At 42.3% G+C, this 24,913-nt stretch overlaps 1 protein-coding gene across 1 annotated transcript in view; it reads right to left on the reverse strand.

Annotated features, from left to right (window-relative positions):
• CD40 (CD40 molecule) overlaps positions 1 to 24,913 on the reverse strand; it is an 83,691-nt gene that overhangs the window by 13,308 nt on the left and 45,470 nt on the right. The window contains exons 2-5 of the mRNA XM_075347523.1: positions 21,342 to 21,411; positions 19,408 to 19,533; positions 15,852 to 15,998; positions 11,479 to 11,572 (exon numbers count right to left, since the gene is read on the reverse strand). Coding sequence (XP_075203638.1) covers positions 11,479 to 11,572; positions 15,852 to 15,998; positions 19,408 to 19,533; positions 21,342 to 21,411 — 437 coding nt within the window. The remainder of the gene's footprint in view (positions 1 to 11,478; positions 11,573 to 15,851; positions 15,999 to 19,407; positions 19,534 to 21,341; positions 21,412 to 24,913) is intronic.

Genomic DNA, 24,913 nt, shown 5'->3' on the forward strand with positions numbered 1-24,913 from the left:
TACATGTAGGGGGGTGCAAGCCTCCCTGAGGACCTGTGATCTTACACTGTGTGCTTTTATATTGTGACTGTGTATTAATGTGTTAGTGGTCTTATTTGTTAGGAAACAATGTGTATGTTGTATTGGGCATATCACAGTCCCACCAACTACCACAAGATGGTGCTGCGCTCCTCTAGTTAGAGGCAGGAGTGTCAGGTACAAAGGGATAGTGGTGGGGTTGCTAGGGCAAAAGAGATAGCCCAGCCCAAGGTGACAGAAATAGGAGAAGGGGAGGAAAAAGGACAGTTAGTTGAAGTGAGAAGAATAAGAAGGAGCTGGGAAGACAGAGCGGTTCCTGGGAGCAAGTGAAGAGTGCTCCTGCGGCTAAGGAGACAGGCGGAGCAAGCACGGTACGCAGAAAGCATGGGGCTAAGTCTTAGGGGCAGCCGTCGTGACCACGGATTTTAGGGACTCCTGAAGTGGGAATCACCTTAGCCAGAATGTCCAAACCCGCAGTGAGAAGGGCCGGTGCTCCAGGAAGCTGGTGGGACTCTGACTGCCAAAATGAAGAAAAATAATATGCAAATGTGTGTCCCGTCCTGTAAAGAACTTGAGTCTTTCTTCTGGACAAGAACATATATATTGAGTTATTAAAGTTGGCATGTTGGATGAAAGCCTGGAGTCTGCCTCTGCTTTAGTAAGACGAGAAGCTGCTACAAAGGTAACAGAAACACCACCTCCACAGGCAAGTTCCACACCAGATCCAACATACACACATCCCCTGTTTTTTGAAGTGCATTTGTTTTGTTTGCTCTGCAGTTTCCTACTCTCAATGTTAGGACTGAGCTCTAACTCTCATATTGGGATGAATAAACCAGGGGTGGTGTTAACCTTGCAGTCCACAAATCCCTATTCAGACTAGGAGGAGCCCTAAATCTGACCCTATTTGTTCCAGCCTGACCACGGAGCCTGGCACCCTTAGGGGCACTTTGCACACTACAACATCGCAAGTGCGATGTCGGTGGGGTGAAATTGAAAGTGACGCACATCCGGCGTCGCAGGCGATATCGTAGTGTGTATATCCTTTATGATACGATTAACGAGCGCAAAAGCGTCGTAATCGTATCATTGGTATAGCCTCGGTCATTTCCATGAATTGGGAAATACCGATGTTACGATGTTGTTCCTCATTCCTGCGGCAGCACACATCGCTGTGTATGAAGCCGCAGGAGCGAGGAACATCTCCTACCTGCGTCCTGCGGCTCACGCCGGCAATGCGGAAGAAAGGAGGTGGGCGGAATGTTTACGTCCCACTCATCTTCGCCCCTCCGCTTCTATTGGCCGCCTGCCACCGCTATGATGCCGCACGACCCGCCCCCTTAATAAGGAGATGGGGCGCCGGCCAGAGCAACGTCGCAGGGCAGGTGAGTGCATGTGAAGCTGCCGTAGCGATAATATTCGCTACGGCAGCTATCACCATGATATCGCAGCTGCGACGGGGGTGGGGACTATCGCGCACAGCATCGCAGCATCGGCTTGCAATGTCGTAGTGTGCAAAGTGCCCCTAAGATTACGCAATGACGCCCCAACTCAACATTGGCTTACTGCACTCCTAACTACTAACAAAGTGTAACACAAAACAATAATAACTATAAAGGAAGAGCACACCAGCAGAGGGTGAGACATAGGGCTAAAAATGTGTTCACACAGTCATACAGGGAAGATGGAGGAAAACAGTAGAAATCCAAAAGACTATAGAACACATGCAAAACCCCCAAATCAAAAACGTAACAGAATGGAAAGAATGTTGGGAAGAGAAACACACAAACAAATCACAGTTTAAAGCAAAAATGATGACTTTAAAAGCACAAAGAAAAAGTATAACAACTATGTTGGTGAAGAAAAGTTATTTCCTGTATTTTCAGTGCAAAAATTGGAAAATCAAACACATTTTAGACCCATCATATTTGTTGCTCATCTTGTGCTACACTTCTCACTAGTTGGCTCAATGGTAAACCACACCACGTGGCATTTCCTGTTTCAATGGTATGGAGGAAGCCAAGAGACCATTCTACAGATTACTATTTCTGTATGACAAAGATTGCTGCAATAACAAGTAAAACAAGAAATTCAGTGAAATATCCAAACAATCCGTCTTCCTTCTCACTTAGCTTAGAGCTCCCACTTCATCAACCTTGGACCTTGAATTCAAAAGAAAATTCAGGCGCTGATTTGGTTGAAGAAGAAGCTGATCTAGAATATCCTGATTTCTAGGCCATTAGTCTGGGGAGCCTCACAAACTAAGCCATGTTTATCTAAATGATTTAGTTTGTGATCTGAACCTATAAAAAAAAGTCAAGTGTAGCTTTTGGCTTCAATGCTCAAAGACTGCCACTTGCTGGAGCATAGGATCACTGTATGTTCTTTCCATCATTGGCAGTAGGAGCTTGAACACACATTTTTAATGGACCTAGTTTACTGCAATGACACAAACTCTGGTAGATGCAAAGGGACTAATGATGAGCAAGCAATAAAATGCTCAAGTCTCGGTACTCGAATCGAGCAGCTTCGCTGCTCAGATGGGCTCGACTTGAGTACCAAGTATAATGGAAGTCAATTGGAAAGTCAAGCATTTTTCAGGAAGACACAAACAAGGGCACTGGGGGGGGGGGGGGGGTCATAAAAATTGCTGAAATCGATGGCAATAGCACTCATGTTTCATGTTCTATTAGCTTTTTTTCATGTGAACGACTTAACCAACTGGAATTGAAGTTAGCGCATTTCCATTATGCAGCAAGATGGCCTTCAGGCTTGTTTTGGACTAATTGATGAAGCGCAACCATTCCTCTGGATTATGACTTATCTTCAGAGCTTTTATCAAACTGATGATGTTGTATGTCACAAGATTGCCCTCCATGAAGAAGTATTGGACCAGATCTTTATCATGGTTCCGGAACAAAGAAATCTGAACATTGCGCAATAAGAGATTCCACTGCTGAAGGCTGGAACCTAAGAGCTCAGCAATACTCTTGGGCAGATCTAAATCTCTTATAAGATCTTCACTTTGTGCTATAAGGCATGGTTCACTTAAGATTGCTGACAGAAAGTTTTGGTCATGAGAGGAAGATCCTTCATGACACCAAGTGCCCTCTTTCTCCCTTAACTCCACTGAAAATGTTTCTGGTGCTTTTGGAACCATGCACTTCTTCCTTAAAAGTCAGGGTCACCATGCAGAAATAGCAATTGGTACTGTGATAAATTGGCTCCTTCCAGATCAATGGGACTGCAAAAGGCATAGATTGCCTCTTCCCATGCAACCACTGAGTAAGCTGTGATGTACATCTATTACAGCATACAGTGGCATGTAAAAGTTTGTGCACCCCTGGTCAAAATGAATGTCATTTTGAACAGTTAAACAAGTTGACAATGAAATGATCTCTAAAAAACATACATTTAAAGATGACATATTTCCTTTATATTTTAGGGAATAAAAATCCAAAACATTTTAATCTTTGACATTTTAAAATTATCAGAAAAAGATTATGGGCCGATGCAAAAATGTGGGCTCCCCTGGAAATTTATGTGCTCAGGTAACTTTGACCAAGTTTTCAGACCTCAGACCTTAATTAGCCTGTTAGAGTGATGACTTGTTCACTTTCACCGTTAGGAAAAGTGAGGTGATGCTAATATCAAAGTTTTAGTAAAACTCATCCTCCTCCAACTTTGTGCCAAAAAGCAGCAGCCATTGGTTCTTCTAAGCAGCTGCCTAGCACTCTGAAAATGAAAATGGTGGAGGGCCACAAAGCAGGTAAAGACTATAAAAAGATAGCAAAGTGTTTTCAAGTTGCATTTTCCTCAGTTCTAAATGTAAATAAGAAATGGCAGTTATCAGGAGTAGTGGAGGTCAAGATAAGGTCTAGAAGACCAAGCAACATCTCTCTTAGAACTGTTCGTAGGATTGCTAGAGAGGCAAGTCAGAACATCCCCCCACCCCCACACACACTTGCCTGCAAAAGAACTTCAGGAAGATTTAGCAGACTTTGGAGTTGTGGTACATTGTTCTACTGCCCAGAGACAGCTGCAAAAATATGGCCTTTATGGAAGAGTCATCAGAAGAAAACCTCTCCTGAATCCTCACTATAAAATTCAGCATCAGAAGTCTGAAACAACAACATCTACACAAGGCTGATGCATTTTGGAAACAAGTCCTGTGGATCAATGAGGTTAAAATAGAACTCTCTGGCCACAATGATCAAAGGTATGTGTGGAGAAAAAACACATTAAAAAGCACAGAATTTCAGGAAAAGAACATCTCGCTAACCATTAAGCATGGGTGTGGATTAATCAAACTTTGGGGTTGTGTTGCAGCCAATGACATAGGAAACATTTCACAGGTAGAGGAAAGAATGAATTCAATGAAATTTCAACAACTTATTGATGCAAACATAATACCATCTGTACAAAAGCTGAATTTTAAAAGACAATGGCTTCTCCAAATGGATAATGATCCTAAACACACGTCAAAGTCCACAATAGACTATCTCAAAAGGTGCAAGTTGAAGATTTTATAGTCCCCTGATCTGAATATCATTGAAAATCTGTGTCTAGACCTCAAAAGAGAGTAGTGCATGTAAGATGACTGAGGAATCTCACAACTGGAAAACTTTTCCAAGGAAGAATAGATGAAAGAAAGACTCTTGGCTGGCCGCAAAATCATTTATAAGGTGTGATACTTGCCAAAGGAGATGTTACTAGGCACTAACCATGTAGGGTTCCCAAATGTTTGCATCGGCCCATTTTCATTTTTGTTCATTTAAAAATGTAAAAGTTGAAAATATTTAATTTAATTGTGCCTGAAATGCAAAGGAAATGTGTCATCTTTAATTGTATGCCTTTTAGAAATCATTTCATTTTCAACTTGCTCAACTGTTCACAATAACAGTAATTTTGACCAGGGGTGCTCAAACTTTTGCATGCCACTGTATGTGTGGAGCCAAACTCTTGTCCTGATCTCCTATTCTGCAGGAAAAATACTAGACTTTCTTTATCATGGTAATCAAGTTTCGCATTTGTGATGCAAAACTGACTTTTCCATATTTGTAGAAAAATCTATCTGCTTTATTAACCCCTTCACCTCCGGGCGATTTTCTGTTTTTCATTTTTGTTTTTTCCTCCCCTTCTTCTGAGAGCCATAACTTTTTTATTTTTCCATCAATATTGCCATATGAGGGCTTATTTTTGGCTAAAAGAGTTGTACTTTTGAATGAGACCATTAGGTTTACCATAAAGTGTACTGGAAAATTGGAAAAAAAAATTTCAAGTGCACTGAAATTGTAAAAAAGTGCACTTGCACAATTGTTTTTGGGGTCTTTTATTTACCACGTTCACTATATGGTAAAATTGAGATGTCAGTATTATGCCTCATGTTGGTATGAGTTTGTAGATACAAAACATGTATACTTTTGCTTTTATCTGAAAGGTGAAATAAAATTCAGAAGTTTATCCCGAAAAAGAATAGCACTTTTGTCGCCATTTTCCGATACCCGTTGCAGTCTCATTTTTCAGTATCTGAGGCTTAGTGATGGCTTATTTTTTGCGTCTTGAGCTGGCATTTTTAATTATACTATTTCTGTGCAGATGAGCTGTTTTGATCACCTTTATTGCATTTTAAAGAAATGTTGTGGCAACCAAAAAACGTAATTTTGACATTTGGAATTGTTTTCTTGCTACACCGTGTACTGATCAGATTTAGTGATTTTATATTTTGATAGATTGGGCATTTCTGAACTCAGCAATACCAAATTTGATTATTTTTAGAAAACAAACATTCTCAAAGGGGTGAAAGGGAAGTAATTTGAATGTTCCTTGGGGACTTTATCACTGCACAGTCTGATCGCCTTTGCATTTCTGCTGATCAGAGCAGCATCGCTCTGATCAGCAGAAATTCTCATCTTCTGTGAGTGCCAGCGCTCTGTTGGCTCTCACAGGAAGTGAATCATGGCAGCATCAGGGGTCTTCAGCTGACCCTGTGCTACCGTGACAACACATTGATCGCACTGCTACAGTTTAAAGCCAGGACATGTACACCCGGCTATATAGTGCGCATGACCCAAACTCTGGGGTCATACCCACTGAGCCGAAATCCCCCGTCGGACGCAATAGCGGCAGAGAGGTGCGTGAGATCATCCTATGATGCTGCGTATTCATTAGCATCTTAGCACACCCACAGGGGTGTGCTAACATGCTTATGGGGGCGATTGGCCGGGGAAGTAACGCCCAGGGGGCTAGTGCCCTTGCTCATTAGCATACGGTAAAAGATCTTTAGAAATACTTTTTCTAAAGATCTCTTAATCTAAGCTAGTGTATACAGGGACGGGTAGGCAGGGATTAGCAATATACAGCCAGATTTGCTTGTGGTTCTGGGTGCATATTCCACCTGACAGGTTCCCTTTAACAGGTGCAGGTGGATCTCAGATCCACATGTGCCTGTTAAGCACAAATTTCTGCTGATCAGATCAGCAGACCTGTGTGAGGAATACTACAGGCTCATCGCCAGAGCCTGCGGTAACCAGAGGGAGGCGACTAAGGACGTACTAGCACATCTTTTGTCATAAAAGGGTTAATGCAAGAATGAGGCATATCTGAAAAAAGCATATAGAAACATGTTAAAATGCTGAGAAATGTAGCTAAGAGATACTAAAATAGTAGACCTTACACACAAGGGCATTTATAAAAGTAGGCGATGCATCTGTAATTAAGATTGCGTCATCAGAGTTGAGACGGTGTTTTTTGATTGGTCACCTTAAGATGTGAGAATACTGAAGTCTCAATAGACGAAATAGATGATGTAATAGACTAGCTACTAACAATGCAATAATGATGATGAAATTCTAAAGATGCAATTTTTCTATAAAAAGGTGTCATAAGTAATTACAACCTCCTCTGGGTCTTGAGAATTAGGCCGGCTTTGCACACTACGACATTGCAGGTGCGATGTTGGTGGGGTCAAATCGAAAGTGACGCACATCCGGCATCACTTGCGATGTCGTAGTGTGTAAAACCTTTTTGATACGATGAATGAGCGCAAAAGCGTCGTTATCGTATCATCGGTGTAGTCTCCGACATTTCCATAATGCCGGTGCAGCGTCAGGTACGATGTTGTTCCTCGTTCCTGCGGCAGGACACATCGCTGTGTATGAAGCCGCAGGAGCGAGGAACATCACCTTACCTGCGTCTCGGCTGCTATGAGAAGGAAGGAGGTGGGCGGGATGTTTACATCCTGCTCATCTTCGCCCCTCCGTTGCTATTGGCCGCCTGCCGTGTGACGTCGCTGTGACGCCGCACGGCCCGCCCCCTTAGGAAGGAGGCGGGTCGCCGGCCAGAGCGACGTCGCAGGACAGGTGAGTGCATGTGAAGCTGCCGTAGCGATAATATTCGCTACGGCAGCTATCACAAGATATCGCACGTACGACGGGGGCGGGGACTATTGCACTGGACATCGCAGCATCAGCATTCGATGTCGTAATGTGCAAAGCCGGCCTTAGAGTCAATCAGCAAATGTAAAGCATCATATTAGTTGAACATAAGTTTGTGTTGCAGAAAACAGTTTTATGTCTCTGAACCAACTTGGCTATAGAACAGTGTAATCTTGAGATGTCACTAACGAGCACGTGGAGCGGTTTGTATATTCAAGAAAATTGAACATCTTTTTTTAATAATAATAAAAAAAATAATATTTTTATTAAGTAATTTGTTAAAATAAACAATTTCAAAAATTTAAATGTGTGGTACTCAAAATCCTGGCCCGATATCAGAATTATGAAAGCAGATTTGGAAATAGGGGAGAAATCGCCATAAGAAACAGCCTATTTCATGCATTTAACACAAAAAAGGTAAAATTTTGTAGGCCAGTGTTATTAGCTAGTTTTAGGACAGTTTCAATAAATCTGCCCCATGTCTTTTCTCAGTAGAGGTGATAAAGATAAGAGAGATGAAGAAATATTTTATCCTGTTTTTGACCATCCAATTTTGACACCAACAACATCAGTTTTCTAGAAGGAAGGTGTCTGTTAGATTTTCACTGTTTGTAAAAAGAGAACTATTCAGATATTAACTTTGTCACTGTAAAAATATACGGCAATGGTTATCAACAATTTACATTCATTGCTTTTTGTTATTTTCACTTAAAGCATCACTACAACATTTATTTTTTCTTTCAGCTTTGGATTGGAGCTCTAAATGTAAGCCCCCTGCCCTCTTACCTTCAAACAGCTTCATCCTTTATCCGCAACGTTTCAGTCCCATAGCGCCATCTTATGGCCTTAACTTCTGGCTAGCCAAAAGTCAGAAGTTACATCACCAGCTCTCAATGCAACTCTATGAGAACCAGAACGAGGCTCTCATAGACTTGTATTAAGTTGTGACCTGCGCGCGCCATGAAACACTGGTCACAAATCACAGGAAACCAATCAATAAAATATGAGTATGGCAGCAGGTAAGTATAAAATGGGGGCAGGGGACTTACAATTGAGGCAGCATTCCTGTAGTGGATTAAAAAAATGCTGGAGTGTTGTTTGAAAGAAAACATATACAGTTGTGCTCAAAAGTTTACATACCCAGCATATATTTTGCTTTCTTGGCCTTTTTTCAGAGAATATGAATGATAACACAAAAACTTTGTTTTCTCGTTTTAAATCATAATGACAAACAAAAGCATCCACATGACTCTGATCAAAAGTTCACATACCCTGGTGATTTTGCCCTGATAACATGCACAGAAGTTGACACAAATGGGTTTGAATGGCTAATAAAGGCAACATCCTCACCTGTGACCTGTTTGCTTGTAATCAGTGTGTGTGCATAAAAGCTGAGTGAGTTTCTGGGATCCAGACAGACTCTTGCAGCTTTCATCCAGCCACTGACGTTTCAGGATTGTGAGTCATGAGGAAAGCATAAGACTTGTCAATGCATGTACAGGAAAAGATAGTTGAACTGTAAAAAACAGGAAAGGAATACAAAAAGATATCCAAGGAAATGATAATGCCAGTCAGCAGTGTTCAAACTGTGATTAACAAATGGAAAATCAGGGTCTCTGTAAAAACCAAACCACGATCAGGTAGACCAACAAAGATTTTGGCCGCAACTGCCAGGAAAATTGTTCGGGATGCAAAGGAAAACCCACAAATAACATCAGCTGAAATACAGGACTCACTGAAAACTAGCGGTGTGGTTGTTTCAAGATGCACAATAAAGAGGCACTTGAAGAAAAATGGGCTTCATGGACGATTCGCTAGAAGAAAGCCATGAACTGTGCAAATACCACAAAGTATCTCGCCTATATTATACCAAACAGCACAGAGACAAGCCTCCAAACATCTGGAACAAGGTAATTTGGAGTGATGAGACCAAAATCAAACTTTTTAGCCACAACCATAAGGCTATGTGCGCACGTTGCGTATTTGCATGCAGTTACGCTGCGATCTGCACCGCAGCGTAACTGTATGCGTCCTGCGTCCCCATTATAATCTATGAAGATTATGCAGGAGACGTGCGCACGTGGCGTCTTAGAGCACAGCGCTTTGGCTGCTGCCCGAAGTGCGCGTTCTAAGAAGTGACATGTCACTTATTCCGTGCGCTCTGCATGCATCCCCCGCTCTGTCTATGGGAGGGGCTGCATTCAGAGCGCATGGAATCGGCTTTTTTTTTCACTACGGACTTTCTGCAGCGATTTGAAGCGCACGTGTGCTGTTCAAATCGCTGCAGAAATTTCTGCAGGGACAGAACACTACATGCGCACATAGCCTTAACGTTATGTTTGGAGAGGTGCAACAAGGCCTATGATGAAAGGAACACCATTCCTACTGTGAAGCTTGGAGGTCCGCTCATGATATAGGGATGAGTGAGCTACAGAGGCACAGAAAACGTGGTCAAAGTTGAAGGAAAGATGAATGCAGCACACTATCAGCAAATACTGGAGGCAAATTTGCACTCATCAGCCCGGAAGCTGCGCATGGGACGTACTTAGACGTTCCAACATGACAACGATCCAAAACACGAGGCCAAGTCGACCTGTCATTGGCTACAGCAGAACAAAGTGAAGGTTCTGGAGTGGCCATCTCAGTCTCCTGACCTCAATATTATTGAGCCACCCTGGGGAGAACTCAAGCGCGCAGTTCATGCAAGAAAGCCCAAGAATTTACAGGAACTGGAAGCTTTTTGCCAAGAAGAATGGGCAGCTTTACTATCTGAGAAAATAAAAAACCTCATCCACAACTACCACAAAAGACTTAAAGCTGTCACTGATGTTAGAGGGGGAAATAATAATAATACACGGTATTAAGAGCTGGGGTACGTTAACTTTTGATCAGGGTCATATGGATGTTTTTGGTTGTCATTATGATTTATAAAGAAAAAACACAGTAATTTGAGAATAAATGGCTTCACCCAACCAATAACCATGAGTGGAAAAAAAGATTTTGTGTTATCATTCATATTCGCTGAAAAAGGCCAAGAAAGCAAAAAATCTGCCAGGGTATGTAAACTTTTGAGGACAACTATAATTAAGTTCATGTTGTGCAAACTGCAGGCAGCACAAATCAGACACTTGCTGCTTGATTTCAGACAGGTATGTTTTACTCTGAAATCCTGCGATGACTGGGGACTATGTGCCTTGGCTGACTAGTCAGAGACGGTTTCCCACGCCGCTTTTTCCCACCACTCTCTGGTTGCATGACAGGTTTCCCTGTGTATGTGTATGTAGAGAGACCTGTCAGTCATGGAGAGATGGGTAGAGAAAGGCTGGCCAGGGACCTGACTTGGCCTCATGTTCATAGGCGGCTTTCGAAAATATAAAATGCGATAGCATTTCAGAGTAAAATATACTTGGCTGCAATCACGTAACTGGTGTGATTCATGCTGCCTATGGTTGTACATGACAGTTTCACTTAATTTATTCATTTGTTTTCACTCTATGCTGTGCAGAGACCATTAACTAACTACTGTTGATAGATCCTTTATTCATATTACTCTAAATATTTAGTATTTTTACATCATAATGTCATGTTAATAGGAATGGGTTTTGAATCCAAAATACCCCACAGATTTGCTCATAAACACAAAATACTGAAACATTGTTTGTTATTTAGTTTATGTTTTATTTCTGATTTTCGTGTATTAATGAGCTAAGCTGTATAATGTATTCATAGCTGGAAATAAAATACCCTGGACTGTTTCTGAAATTTATTTAGTGGCATTGAAAAATTAATAAAGATTTATTAGAGATGTTAGATACCAAGATGCAAGATCTTACACTTGCTAACTTTACTGTAAATGGAGATCTTAGAAGCTGAGCTTGGAAAATTCAGATAAGCTCCATAACACTGTTGAAATTAATTAAATATTGGTAATCTTCTGGCACCCTGGCAGCAACTGTATATTTATCTATGGGATTTAATACCACATAAAACTGTTCTGAACGGTGGTGCTTAAGTATTTTCTTACTTGCTCCAGTTTTTACATGGCTCCATCGTTGATTCTGCACTTGAATACGTCCCTTCCTTGCATAGGGAGCATTGGGTGTCAGAAAATCTGGTGGCTGAAAAATAAAAATATCCTAAATGTCTGTATAATACATGAAATAAATAAAAACTATTATTATAACCTGTGTAACACCATCCCATCCATAAAGAATCAGACTGCTTTTACATATTTGTCATTCCTTGGCCCAAAATATCTTAAGAAGTGTAGCACAAGATGACTAGACTTGACATATAATGTCATTGCGTGTTGTGAAATGTCTTTGATATCTATGACTATTAAGATTCACAGTACTCTAATAAAGCAGCCATGTTGATAGTTTATGATGACCAGACCAGAGCCTTGTCGACCTCCTCCTACGTGCCATCATCCCACCGCCTCTTCTGATTAGTAGCTAGTGCGACGTTTGCTCAACACTAATGCCTGTGTGTGGCCAACCCATGATTGTCCTATGAAATGCCGTGTGTCAAGAGTTTTGCCAGTATGGCGTATTATTTTATTTTTTTTTTTCTTGAGAAATTGGAGTCTTTAGTCAAACTCAAACAAATGGTGGACACACATTTTCATGCAATGTTCAGTTCCAGACTTATTATGTGTCATGGCGGCATCACGCTCTGTTCACACTGCAGAGCCTGACAGGCAACCTGATGTCTCCTAGTTGTTCAGCCAGAGCTGGGCGTCGGCTGTTTCATTTCCACTATTCCTCAGTCCTGAAGGAGTTAATTCATGCTAACCTGGAGAACTCTGCTAGGAGCTCAGGTTGCTAATTTTCAATCACAGCCATCTCCTTCCTATATAAGATCTTGGACTTTGCTACTCAAGGCAATAATTGTTGCAGCATAGCTCCAGCGATTCCGGTCCTTATGTTGATCCAGTTCATGGTGATTTGTAGTTTCTATTTGTAGTTTCTATTTTGAGTGGTGTGGAAGTTTCTATTTCGTCTGTTTATTTCCTTAATTTTTCTTTATTCCCCTGTACATGTATTGTCTCTTCTTTGTGTTTGAGTGCAGTGTGTATGAGTTTTTGTTCTCCTTTGTAATTTCTGTGGGTTTTTGTTACTGTGTTTCTGGTTCGCCTCAAGGGTGGCGGAGTGGGGTAGTAAGATCAGGGCTTGGACTGCAGTCAGGGTCACGCTGGGGGGTCAGACCTAGCTACCATGAAGCTTACTTCTGAGATAAGGAACAGCGCAAGGTCTCGAGACTGACGGCCAGCCTAGGAGCCCTTGTTCTGTCAATAAATATGCCGTGACACATACTGTATGTATCATACAATGATAATTTGATGGCAGCATTACCCAACAGCATCAGTTTCCACATTTAAAGGGAGCATGTCACCAGGTTTTTGCCACCTAATTTGAGAGCAGCATAACGTAGGGACAGAGACCCTGATTTCAGCGAGGTGTCAGTTATTGGGCTGCTGCGTAGTTTTGATAAAATCACTGTTTAATCAGCAGGAGAGTAACATTAAGCATAATTATGAGCTTTGTATAACCCCGCCCACACCACTGATTACAATGTACACAGAAAACTGTCAGTATTGTGGACACTGTTACAGAGCTCCATATTCAAATAACTGATAGATCTGGAGCAGAGAAATGACAGCAAACAGCTCAGTAAGTGACACCTCACTGGAATCATGGTCTCTGTCTCTACATTATGCTGCTCTCAGATGAGGGAGCAAAAACCTGGTGACAGATTCTTTTTAGGGAAAAACAAAATATGAAATAAGTGCTCTAAAGGCTTTTGTTATTTAGATATGGGATAAAGACAAATGTAGTATCTATAGGTAATATTATGTAACCTTTTGGCACCTACAATAATTAAAATCATTCTATTTCAGTGTCTACTGCATATCCTGAACCATCCTTGCTACCAATATTTTACCTATTTTGCTTGTTCTTGACTTATAGAGGTTACCAACAATAGATGAAAAAGACAAGAATACCAACAAATCAATTCAAATTAACCCCTTAAGGACCGTATGATTTTTCATTTTTGCCTCCCCTTATTCCAAGAGCCATAACCTTTTTATGTACAGTTTTTGTTTTATTTAAGCAGAAGAAAAAAATTCAGAAATTTAAAAAAAAAATTCTTGCTTGTGTCATGAATTTCCAAGAGCTGTAACGTTTACAATTTTTGGGATTTGAGGCTGTGTGAGGGCCTGTTTTTTGTGCCCCGAGCTGTTGTTTTTACTGATATTTTTTTGGAGTACAATGATGTTTTAATTGCCTATTATTAAATTTTTTTCTGTTGTTGCAGTTGCTAAAAAACTGCAATTCTGGCATTTTGATTTTTTTTCTCATTATGTTGTTTAGTGATCGGATTAATTTATTTTATATTTTTATAGGTAAGACTTTTACAAACGCAGCAATACGAAACGTGCATATTTTATTATTGTTTCTTAATTGTTTAGTATGGTGCTAGTATGTATATATAGATATACAATTTTATGTTTTTTTAAAACATTTTTTTTTACTTTGTCTGTATTTAATAGTACCCTTAGGGGACTTGAAGCTGCAATAGTCTCGTCACTTGTTCTATATGCAGCAATGTCATTGCATTGCTGCATATAGAAGAAATCACAGTCTTCTATGAACGCCACTAGTTGGTTTTCATAGGAGTATTGCGCTCACAAACATAGGGGTTATCAGCTGACCAATGGTTGTCATGACAACTTATCGGCGTACTGCAATTGTGTCAAGGGCTCACTGATGAGGGCTTGGAAGAGATTGACAGTGGCATTTAACAGGTTACCATCCATGGGTGGAGTAACACTCCAGCAGCGGCTGCTAGAGGAACATGTCAGCTGATTAAATCAGCCAATGTGTGCAGGGAAAGATGCAGCCTCGGCCTGGGAGACGACCCATGACAGATATAGCACGTGATGGGTCGTTAAAGGGTTAAGGAGGACCTTTTACAAAAATATTTATGAAGAACAGGGCACAGGATGTAATAAGCTTTGCAGAGCAGAATACATTTTTTTGTCTCTCTGTTGCATATGATATTCGCAATCAAAGTATTTAGTAGCAAATGAGTTAATTTAAATGGAAGTGGGTGTTATCAAATAATTTTTACTAGAGGCATGTACTTCTTCCTCTGTATGATGCTAACCAATAATAAGCAGGCAGCAACACTCGGGAGATAGAAGAACACACCCCACAATAGCTCAGAACACTCTACTCCAGTGTGAGATGTAATGACAGATAGCCTGATCTCGCTGCAGATTAATTACACGTTGCTGTGAGCACAAATGACAGCAGTTCCCCCTATACCTGCCTGCTCAATGATGTCAGAAACTACATCTATTTTTGTTGTGCTCAAATTGTGATGGCTCTACCATGACACGAGGTAAGTTAAACACAAAAGATATAAGAGTGAATGATGTCAGAAATTACATTTATGTTTTTTTTGCTCAAATTGTGATGGCTCTGCCATGACATGAGGTAAGTTAAACACAAAAGACATGAGTGATCTCTCGACAGCCAGTGTGGGGGAAGGGGCAGTACAGCAGAGGTGACAGTGTTATGAGAGGAGAAGAACTAATAGAAGGGATTTTAATGTGACACAGTTAAACTCAGCTGTACTGCTCCTACCCCACACATGGACTACCAGAAGATTGGAGCTCAAAGGTGTCATTAAAATAAATCTCTTTACTGTTCTACCAGCAAATTGTAATTGCTCTGTACTGAAATCAGGCTGTCTGTCATTATATGTCTCACATTGAGTAACCTGCATTTAAGCTATGGTAGGGGGCCATATTCTTTTCTTCCTTGAGCGCTACTTCCTGCTTATGTTTGATCAACATCATACAGGGAGAAGTACACACCACTAGTTTAAACTATGACAACACCCACTTGGACTTATAGGAAATTAATACATAAGCTATTAAATATTTTGAATGCTAATATCTCTGCGAAATTTAAATATATATATATATATATATATATATATATATATATATATATATATATTATTTTTTTCTATTCCACTATTACATCATGTGTCCAGTTCAACAGTAAATATTTGATCAAAGGTCCTCTTTAACAGTGTTGTGCATAATATCATCAGGTGACCAGACCTGGAATTGATCGGTACTGAAGTTGTTTCTGTTCCAAGCAGTCTGCACTATGGAGTGCTTTGCTCTGTTGCATCTAGATGATCCACATTACAGTGAAGAATCCAAAGTCAAAGGAGTTGTTGTGATCTGATTTTTAAGTTGGTGCCATTTGTTTATAGTGGTCCAGTGGAAGCCATTGGAAGGCATGGTCAAATTACATTACACATTTCTTACAAAATGCCTCTTGTATCCCTTACAGTTCACAACATCTTGTCTCTTACCCCTGTGTATAACTCCTTCTCCTGGGCCACACAATTTGCTCAACACACATGTCTCGCAGGCTTCACTTGAGCAATGTTTCCCCAATTGGCATCTGCAATCTACATTGCTGGTTGGTGTTCCTGCACTTATCTTCTCAAACCCGAGCTCTAGTGTAAAAATAACATATTGGTTAGACAACTATAAAAATATGAAAGTGGTTAGGTCAAGGAAAGAAATCAATAGAATAAGCAAATCTCCTTTATAGCAAATATTGAGGGGTCTTCATGGGATCCTGGGCCACCTTACACCCCGGCCATCCTCTCTTTAGTTTCAGGTGATGGTTGTTTAAGTGGTCATGGGTTTTCAAGGTTTTATTTATTCTTCCCCTTATTTTATCTCAGATGTATACATGGTAGGTCAGCTGTACCATGGCTGGTTATGAAAATTGAGGGGATGACATAGCCCATAGCTGCCACTAAGTCCTAGATTAGTGATGACCACTAATGATCACTAATCTGTAAGTGAAAGTAAATAAACACAAACACTCTAAAAATCCTTTATTTGAACTAAAAGACAAAAAAACACCCTCCTTCACCACTTTTTTAACCTGATAAACACCCCTGCAGCTCCGAAGTAATCCACACAAGGTCCCACAACACTTCCAGTACTGCTACATCTGATGTTCACAGCAAGCGCCACAGACAATGACTGCCCGCTGTGAGCTCCACGCAGAACTCAAGTGAGTCACACTATCGGTAGTGCCATCACTCAGGTTAGCCGCAGCCACAGCTGGAATCCTCCGTCTGTGACAGCAAATCACCCAAGTGACTGAAGTGAGCGAGATTAGCGGTTATGTCACTCAGGTGATTTCCGGTCACAGCTGTAGTCCTTCACCTGTGACAGCAAATCACCAGAGCGACTGAAGTGAGCTGCGCGCCCTGCACTACCACAGGTTTTGCAGCAGTGACGTCATGGGTTCACCCGAATTCATTCTGACACCATGTGGTTGCGACTAACCTGAGTGATGTTGCGCTGATCACGAGGCTCACTTCAGTCACTATGGTGGTTTGCTGTCACAGCTGGAGTCTTCCACCTGTGACTGCAAATCAGGCCGCGACTGAAGTAAGCCGCAAGAGGAGGACTCACCTGAGTCACCTCACAGTGTGCAGTCATGCTCTATGGCGGCTCGCTGTGATTGTGAGATGTAGCAGTGCTTGCAGCATCGTGGGACCTCATGTGGATCATGTCGGACCTGGAGGGGTGTTTTCCAGGTTAATAAAGTGGTGAAAGAGGGGGCTTTTTTGTCCTTTATTTCAAATAAAGGATTTTTGGGGTGTTTGTGTTTATTTACTTTCACTTACAGATGAGTGATGGGGTATCTCATAGACACCTACCATTAGATTACAGTAATCTAGGACTTGTGGCAGCTATGGGCTGCTATTAACTCCTTATTACCCTAACTGCCGCTGTACCAGGGCAATCGGGAAGAGCCTGGAAAAGTGCCGGACTGTCGCATCTAATGGTTGCGGCAATTTTGGGCTGCGGCAGTCTGATATTATTAGGCTGGGGCAGTCTAATAACCATAGGCCTCCCCAGTCTGAGAATACCAGCCCCCAGCTGTGGGGCTTTTTCTTGGCTGTGCATCAAAATTGAGGGGACCGCAAGCTGTTTTTTTTAGTTATTTATTTATTTTACTGTATGATATAGACCCACCCACCGGCATCTGTGATTGGTTGCAGTCAGACAGCTGTCATTCAGCGTGGGGGCGTGTCTGACTGCAACTAATCACAGCCACTGGTGAGCGGAGGAAACAGTGAATATGTATAAGCCTAATGAGTGGCTGGGAAGACGAATGAGAGGCCGCGGGAGCAGTATGACAGCTGCCCCGGTGATCGGTGAGTATGAAGCGTTTGTTCCTACCCCTTTGCGCTGAATTCTAGTCCCCATGGACTTTATATAGGGGCCATCATCTGGCCAGATACTGGGGACCAATCCCCTGTTGACCCCGAGTCAGCAGGGGATTGATCTGCCAGTCATCCAAAATGCAGGGACAAAACTCAAAAAGAATTGACATGCTGCTTTTTTTCTGCACTCAAACCTGCAGGCAAAAATAAAGCAACGTGCACACAGCACTTCAGAAATCTCATAGACTTTGCTGGAGAAGGCAAAGCGTGCAAATTTGGGCAACAAACTGCAAAAACGAGGCAAAAAAGCAGCGCGCTCACAGGGCAAATCTGTTGAGGTGTATTCATTTATGCTGAGCACCCTTAGCACTATGCTAGCTAGCTTCACTAGTCCGTAAATTAAATCAACTAATCGGGTCTTTAACCACTTCAAGACCAAGAAATTTAACCCAGTTCCAAACCAAGCACATTTTGGGGTATTTTATATATTTGTTTTAAAGAGGTATAACATTTTTCTCAGTCAATACTTTTCGCATACTTTTTTCGTGAAATGTGAGTCTTCTTTTTTATATTATATTCATACTCTCTTTTTTATTTTCTTGCCGATGTTGGGCAATATCGGTGGGAAAAGAAAGAAAATATGTGCCTGTTTTTCACATTAAAAAAATGTATGACCATAAAGGTCTTCAAAAATACATTTAAAAATTTGTTCCCCTTTGTGTAACAATTAAATTTAGATACAATCGGCCACCCTTTTTTTTTTTTTTTTTTTTAACAGAGGTGGATATAGTAACAGCTATTTAGAATGGCGGTGGCTATTTTCAAAAAAATTTTTTGCCTCTTTTTTTCTTACTTTTTATTTATTTAACATATTGTGCCCCCTGATTTCTCATATAACTGGGGCTAATATATTAATTCAAGTTACAGTGGAAATGAAACCTCCTGGCTACATAGCAGAGTTGACTTGGGTCTCCTTAGGACCTAGCAGCTCATGGTTCCTCCCAAAAGTCAGTGGTGACATGATTGCTGGGTCTGTAGGAGGAAGCATTGCTAATGCTCCCTATTACTGTATATACAGTGTTTGGTCAGCAATGTGTATACAGTGATCCAGAAGGCAGAGATAATAATAAACTGTCTCTACTTTCTCTATGAGAAGTATGGCTGTGTCTAACAGCCGTCTTCTGCTCCCACAGTTGCACAAAGGTGTGCAGCTGCTTTACAAAGCAGTGACATTTTAAAACATAACTGCAGAAAAGAATGCAGATCTATGGGCAGTGTAATCTAATCTATTTTATACTGATTACTTTTGCAATTCTTTTATTACTTTTAAACATCCAAAGTAGAAATGAAGCAACTTTGCAAACAGTCTCAATCAAAATATATCCCAAAGATGTGAATACAGCTCCCATACGCAAACATTTTACATGGTATATGCGTCAACAATATACGGTAAATATTAATCTCCATATTCATATCCATATCGTATTAGTATTGTCTATATTGGTGGAATGTGTACGTATTGTGAACAGGTCTATAAGTAAATCCTCTTTCCTATATAAGGTAAAAGACTGAATTCACAGTTCTGTTCCTGAATATACTACCCAAAAGTCTTTTAACAACATTATAAGTAAAATATAGCACAGCAGAGGAATGATAGCTAGGTCGCACATACGTTCATTGCATTCTCTGTGCAGCAGACAGCTAGTTTCTCTATTAAATTTATCCTGGTATTCACCATCAGGACAAGGGGTACACAATGTCTTATTACGCTCTGTGCAGTCTTCGAGCAACATTTGTCCTATGAATGATAAATTCAGACATTAATACCTTGGAAAACGTAATTAATATAATATATCCAAACAAAAACAATAATAATTGGTGCACATGGACAAGTAAATAAAGAAAATGTTAAAAGACCACTCTGGCAGGTTTTTGTTTGCCCCCTTGTTATCAAACAGTAATGTTTGTTTAGGGTGTGCATTAGAAAACGTCCCCAACGCTGTTTTCTCCTACATCATGTGTTACTAGCCAGCTTACAATCAAGACCGCTAGAGCCTTTCACAATGTAAGTCTATGAGATCCTTGTTCTTAGGGGTACTTTGCACACTGCGACATTGCTAGCCGATTGTAGCGATGCCGAGCGTGATAGTCCCCGCCGCTGTTGCAGATGCGATCTCTTGTGATAGCTGCCGTAGCGAACATTATCGCTATGGCAGCTTCGCACGCACTTACCTGCCCTGTGACGTCGCTCTGGCCGGCGACCCGCCTGCTTCCTAAGGGGGCGGATCGTGCGGCGTCACAGTGACGTCACACGGCAGGCGGCCAATAGAAGCGGAGATGAGCGGGACGTAAACATCCCGCCCACCTCCTTCCTTCCTCATTGCAGGCGGGACGCAAGTAAGGAGATGTTCCTCGCTCCTGCGGCTTCATACACAGCGATGTGTGCTGCCGCAGGAACGAGGAACAACATCGTAACATCGGTCATTTCCAAATTATGAAAATGACCGATACTACACAGATCACCGATTTACGACGCTTTTGCAATCGTTTATCGGTGCATCTAGGCTTTACACGTTGCGACATCGTTACTAGCACCGGATGTGCGTCACTTTCAATTTGACCCCGATGACATCGCAGTAGCGATGTCGCAATGTGCAAAGTACCCCTTAGTCTCATAGCCTCAAAAAGAAGACCATGTGTGGTATTGATTTTGTGGTCTGCTGGTCATGATTGAAGTCATATGATGCAGGAGAGGACTTGAGCAATGCTGGAAACGGCATAAAATAGTGAGTGGTAAGTATCTTAATGACACACTTTACTGGCTACTAAAGAGGGGGATATAATAATAAAAGCAAATGCAGGAATGGTCCTGTAAAGTTGACATGGTTCGCTAACATTTTGAAGAGAACCTGTGACATTGTGTATGATGTCCATGGGAAACTTGATAAGGACGAGGAAGAGCTGAGCTGATTTACTTACATTTCAATTTTTTGAATAGGCTTTTTAATTTTATGATTTATTTTGCCCCATGGACAATTTCTAACTAGAAAACTGGCCACACACATTAGAATAATGTTAAGCAATATGAATAACTGAAGCTAGCCAATGTATATAGCCAAGTGGAAAAATACATAAAAATATCAATCGATAAGTAGGCTCAGATTAATTAAGAATAGCGTTTTATACATCAGTCTTTTTCAAGGGAACGCTGGAGTAAGGTGCGTCAAGTTCAGTTCATGCACTTCTTTAATGAGTTTGGCGCATCTTTCAACTGTCGTGTGCCAATTCCAGAAGTGTACCCCAGGCACTCTCAGTTGGAATTTACAGCACTTTTGTGGCTTAAATTATAGTGATTTTGTTGGGTGCTCTTGGTCACGTTCCCTCTTGCCAGAAGACCACCCAATTTTCAAAAAGTTGTCAGAGCTTGTCAAAAGTTGTCAAAAGTTGTCATAAAAATGGCAAAAGTTGCAACATTTTTGCTCAACTTTCAGTTGCACAAAAACTTTGTAGAATTCAAAGCAATTTTTCAACACAATTATAGCAGGAACTGCTTGCTTAATTTGCCCAATAGTGTTTCTTACTAATTTGCATCCATTATAGGCTTACCTGGGATACATAATGAACAACATCTACCGTTTTTCTCATATTCTGAAACATCACACAGCAATTCTGAACTCTACAAAAAGGAGATACATTATAAACATTAGTGATATGTCAAATATATTCTTAACTGTTCTGGTACACCATTCATTAGAGTCCATTTATAATATAAAAATGGCTGGATTAAATACATTGCCCATTGCAAACAACTTTCTAACCCTTGCTACATTCCATAGAAAATGGTCTACTTTTTACTCGCACAAGTTTTCATAAATGAGCCCCTTTGTGAGCTATTAACCAGGTCTCTACACAGAGACTTCCTCTAATAAGAGCTTGTCTCAGGCACCATGTGTTGAGAATAGCAAAAGATAAGGTATTCATTAAATGTAAGTTTCCCCCGATGTAATAGTTCATATTAGAAAATCCCACTGTTGGTAGATAATAAAATTTGTTATCATTGTTTTTCTATGTGATGAAGAATAACAGTATATTAGTGGCTACATCAGTCTTTCTGATGACTCGGAATATGCCTGCTCCCAAAGAAAAATGACAAAGTGTTCTCTATATTAGAAGCTATGGAGGAAACCTGCAGAGATCTTGCAAGTAAATGAATAACAGTTATGAAAGTTCTAAAACTTGTCATGGAGCATTACTTACATTCTGCACTCCAGTAGTTTGCTAAGAATTTCTCCACATAGATATCTAGCATGTCAAGGGTCATCAAGGAATACCAACATTTTTCGAATATTACAGCAAACTCTAGTGTTCCTCCATGAACTTCTCACATATACAATACTTTGTACTGTGGGACAATGATAGATCAATATGCAATTACATGTGTAAAGGTGTAAGTTGCTCTCAAGCCTAGATCAATTATTGACATCTCCTACTTGTCAACTTGTAAGGTTTGTCCAGAACCCTACATGGTTGAGCACAAAAGACAAATGAGCTGTAGAAAAATTAGCAGCAAGAAAAAGAGTGCTGCAGATGTAAAGGGGCGTCGGGGGCCGGTATAGGGTCATGCTGCTGTGATGTGGCCTTCTTGTTACTTTGGCTCGCGCTCCGGTCCTCTCCAGAGAGCAAGAGGATAAGGATAGTTGGTGGAGGTCCTGGTCAGGTGAGTGGGCTTAGTGTGTGAAATCCATACATCTTTATATGCAGGTTCTCGAACAATCCAGGAGACTTATGTCAGGGATTGATGAACGCGGATTCAGTTTTCTTATTTAATAGTCTTTTACTAACAGTTACGCACAGTCACATCATTACTGTGGGCACAACACGTGAACACTGTAGGCAAGAAACATTTTATTTCAAACAACACTTCCACCCCTGACTGCTCCTTGGCTCTTAGTCCTAATGCTGCTCTTACATTGTCCTTTCCTCCGCTTACTGACACTACGGTTTGACCCAGTAAAGTCATAAAGTCCTTTTTGGCTATGGCTGAGCCCAGCCATGAAAGCCTTGTTCCTACTGATGTTTCTTGCTGGCCTGCACTGCCGACAGACACCATTCTTTCACAAAGCTTCTATTTGCTGACCTGTTCGCTCAAGTCTATATCAATACTGCGCTGTAGAAGTAGGACCACTAGACACAGCTGTAACCCAGGATGCCCAGTTTGGGGTCTAGTACTCAATACAATGGGATAGAGCACTCAGCTGTTTCTGCGTATGTTACAATTTCTGCTTTTGGGCCTTATCGCGTACACTTGTTCTCAAACCAAGGTATTTGCTCCTAAACGTTTTCTTACACAACTCTGTCTAACTGAACCTTGCCTCTCTCTCTCTCTATATATATATATATCTATATATATAATTGCCTTATTCTGTCTGTCTGTCTGTCATGCTCCAAAATTGTGTCACCGTGACATGTCCTTACGGTGACACAAAGCTGATTGGCCGCTGGGCTCGCCATGGCCCCGCCCCCCCACACGGATTGGCCTCTCGCCCCGGCTCTCTGCAGGCCCCGCCCCCCTCACGCAATGCACGCTCGCTCTGGCCCAACTGACACGGAGCTCCGATTCCCAGGTGAGTACACACACACATCAGATCACACTCACTCTCACACTCACTCTCACACACATCTCACACATCACAACATGCTGGGATATCGCTTGCTTCTACACCGGCTCCGTCAGGATCCCGGCAGCGCCAGACATAACCTTGCGATGCTGGGATCTTGACGGAGGCCGTGAAAGCTGGTAACCATTATACACATCGGGTAACTAAGGTCCCTTAGTTACCCGATGTGTATCATAGTTACCAGTGTACACCGGCTCACACTCACTCTCACACACACCTCACACACACATCACATCGCATCCACACATCAAGGTCCTGCAGCTGCGGAACATACACACACACATAACAGCACACACACACACACATACACACACACACAAATCAGATCACACTCACACACACCTCACACATCACATCGCATCCACATACTCACAGCATCCTGGGATATCGCTTGCTTCTCGGCGGCGATACTGTGCTGTTGTGAGCTTCCAGGACCTGCCGGGGGATCACATGGCCAGAAGCATGTGATATCCCCGGATGTTGTGAGTATCAGCGCGTATGTGCAATATCGTCAGTGTGTGTGTCTTTGTGTGTGAGTGTATGCGATCGGGTGTGTGTGAGTGTATGCGATCGGGTGTGTGTGAGTGTATGCGATCGGGTGTGTGTGAGTGGATGCGATCGGGTGTGTGTGAGTGGATGCGATCGGGTGTGTGAGTGTCGGCAGAGGAGCACGGCGTGCTGGAGGAGGCTGGGAGCAGAGAGGCTGATCATGGGGAAGGCTGGGAGGAGAGAGGCTGATGCTGGGGGAGGCTGGGAGGGGGAGGGGGAGGCTGGGACGAGGGAGGCTGATGCTGGTGGAGGCTGATGCTTGGGGAGGCTGATGCTGGGGGAGGCTGGAAGGAGAGAGGCTAATGCTGGTGGAGGCTGATGCTTGGGGAGGCTGATGCTGGGGGAGACTGGGAGGGGAAGGCTGATGCTGAGGGAGGCTGGGAGGAAGGAGGCTGGGAGGAGAGAGGCTGATCCTGGGGAAGGCTGGGAACGGGAGGCTGATGCTGAGGGAGGCTGGAAGGAGAGAGGCTGATGCTGGGGGAGGCTGGAAGGAGAGAGGCTGATGCTGGTGGAGGCTGATGCTTGGGGAGGCTGATGCTGGGGGAGACTGGGAGCGGAAGGCTGATGCTGAGGGAGGCTGGGAGGATGAGGCTGGGAAGAAGGAGGCTGGAAGGAGAGAGGCTAATGCTGGTGGAGGCTGATGCTTGGGGAGGCTGATGCTGGGGGAGACTGGGAGGGGAAGGCTGATGCTGAGGGAGGCTGGGAGGAAGGAGGCTGGGAGGAGAGAGGCTGATCCTGGGGAAGGCTGGGAACGGGAGGCTGATGCTGAGGGAGGCTGGAAGGAGAGAGGCTGATGCTGGGGGAGGCTGGAAGGAGAGAGGCTGATGCTGGTGGAGGCTGATGCTTGGGGAGGCTGATGCTGGGGGAGACTGGGAGCGGAAGGCTGATGCTGAGGGAGGCTGGGAGGATGAGGCTGGGAAGAAGGAGGCTGGGAGGAGAGAGGCTGATCCT

The sequence above is a fragment of the Anomaloglossus baeobatrachus genome, chromosome 5 (genome assembly GCF_048569485.1).
Source record: "Anomaloglossus baeobatrachus isolate aAnoBae1 chromosome 5, aAnoBae1.hap1, whole genome shotgun sequence".
Taxonomy (NCBI): Eukaryota; Metazoa; Chordata; class Amphibia; order Anura; family Aromobatidae; genus Anomaloglossus; species Anomaloglossus baeobatrachus.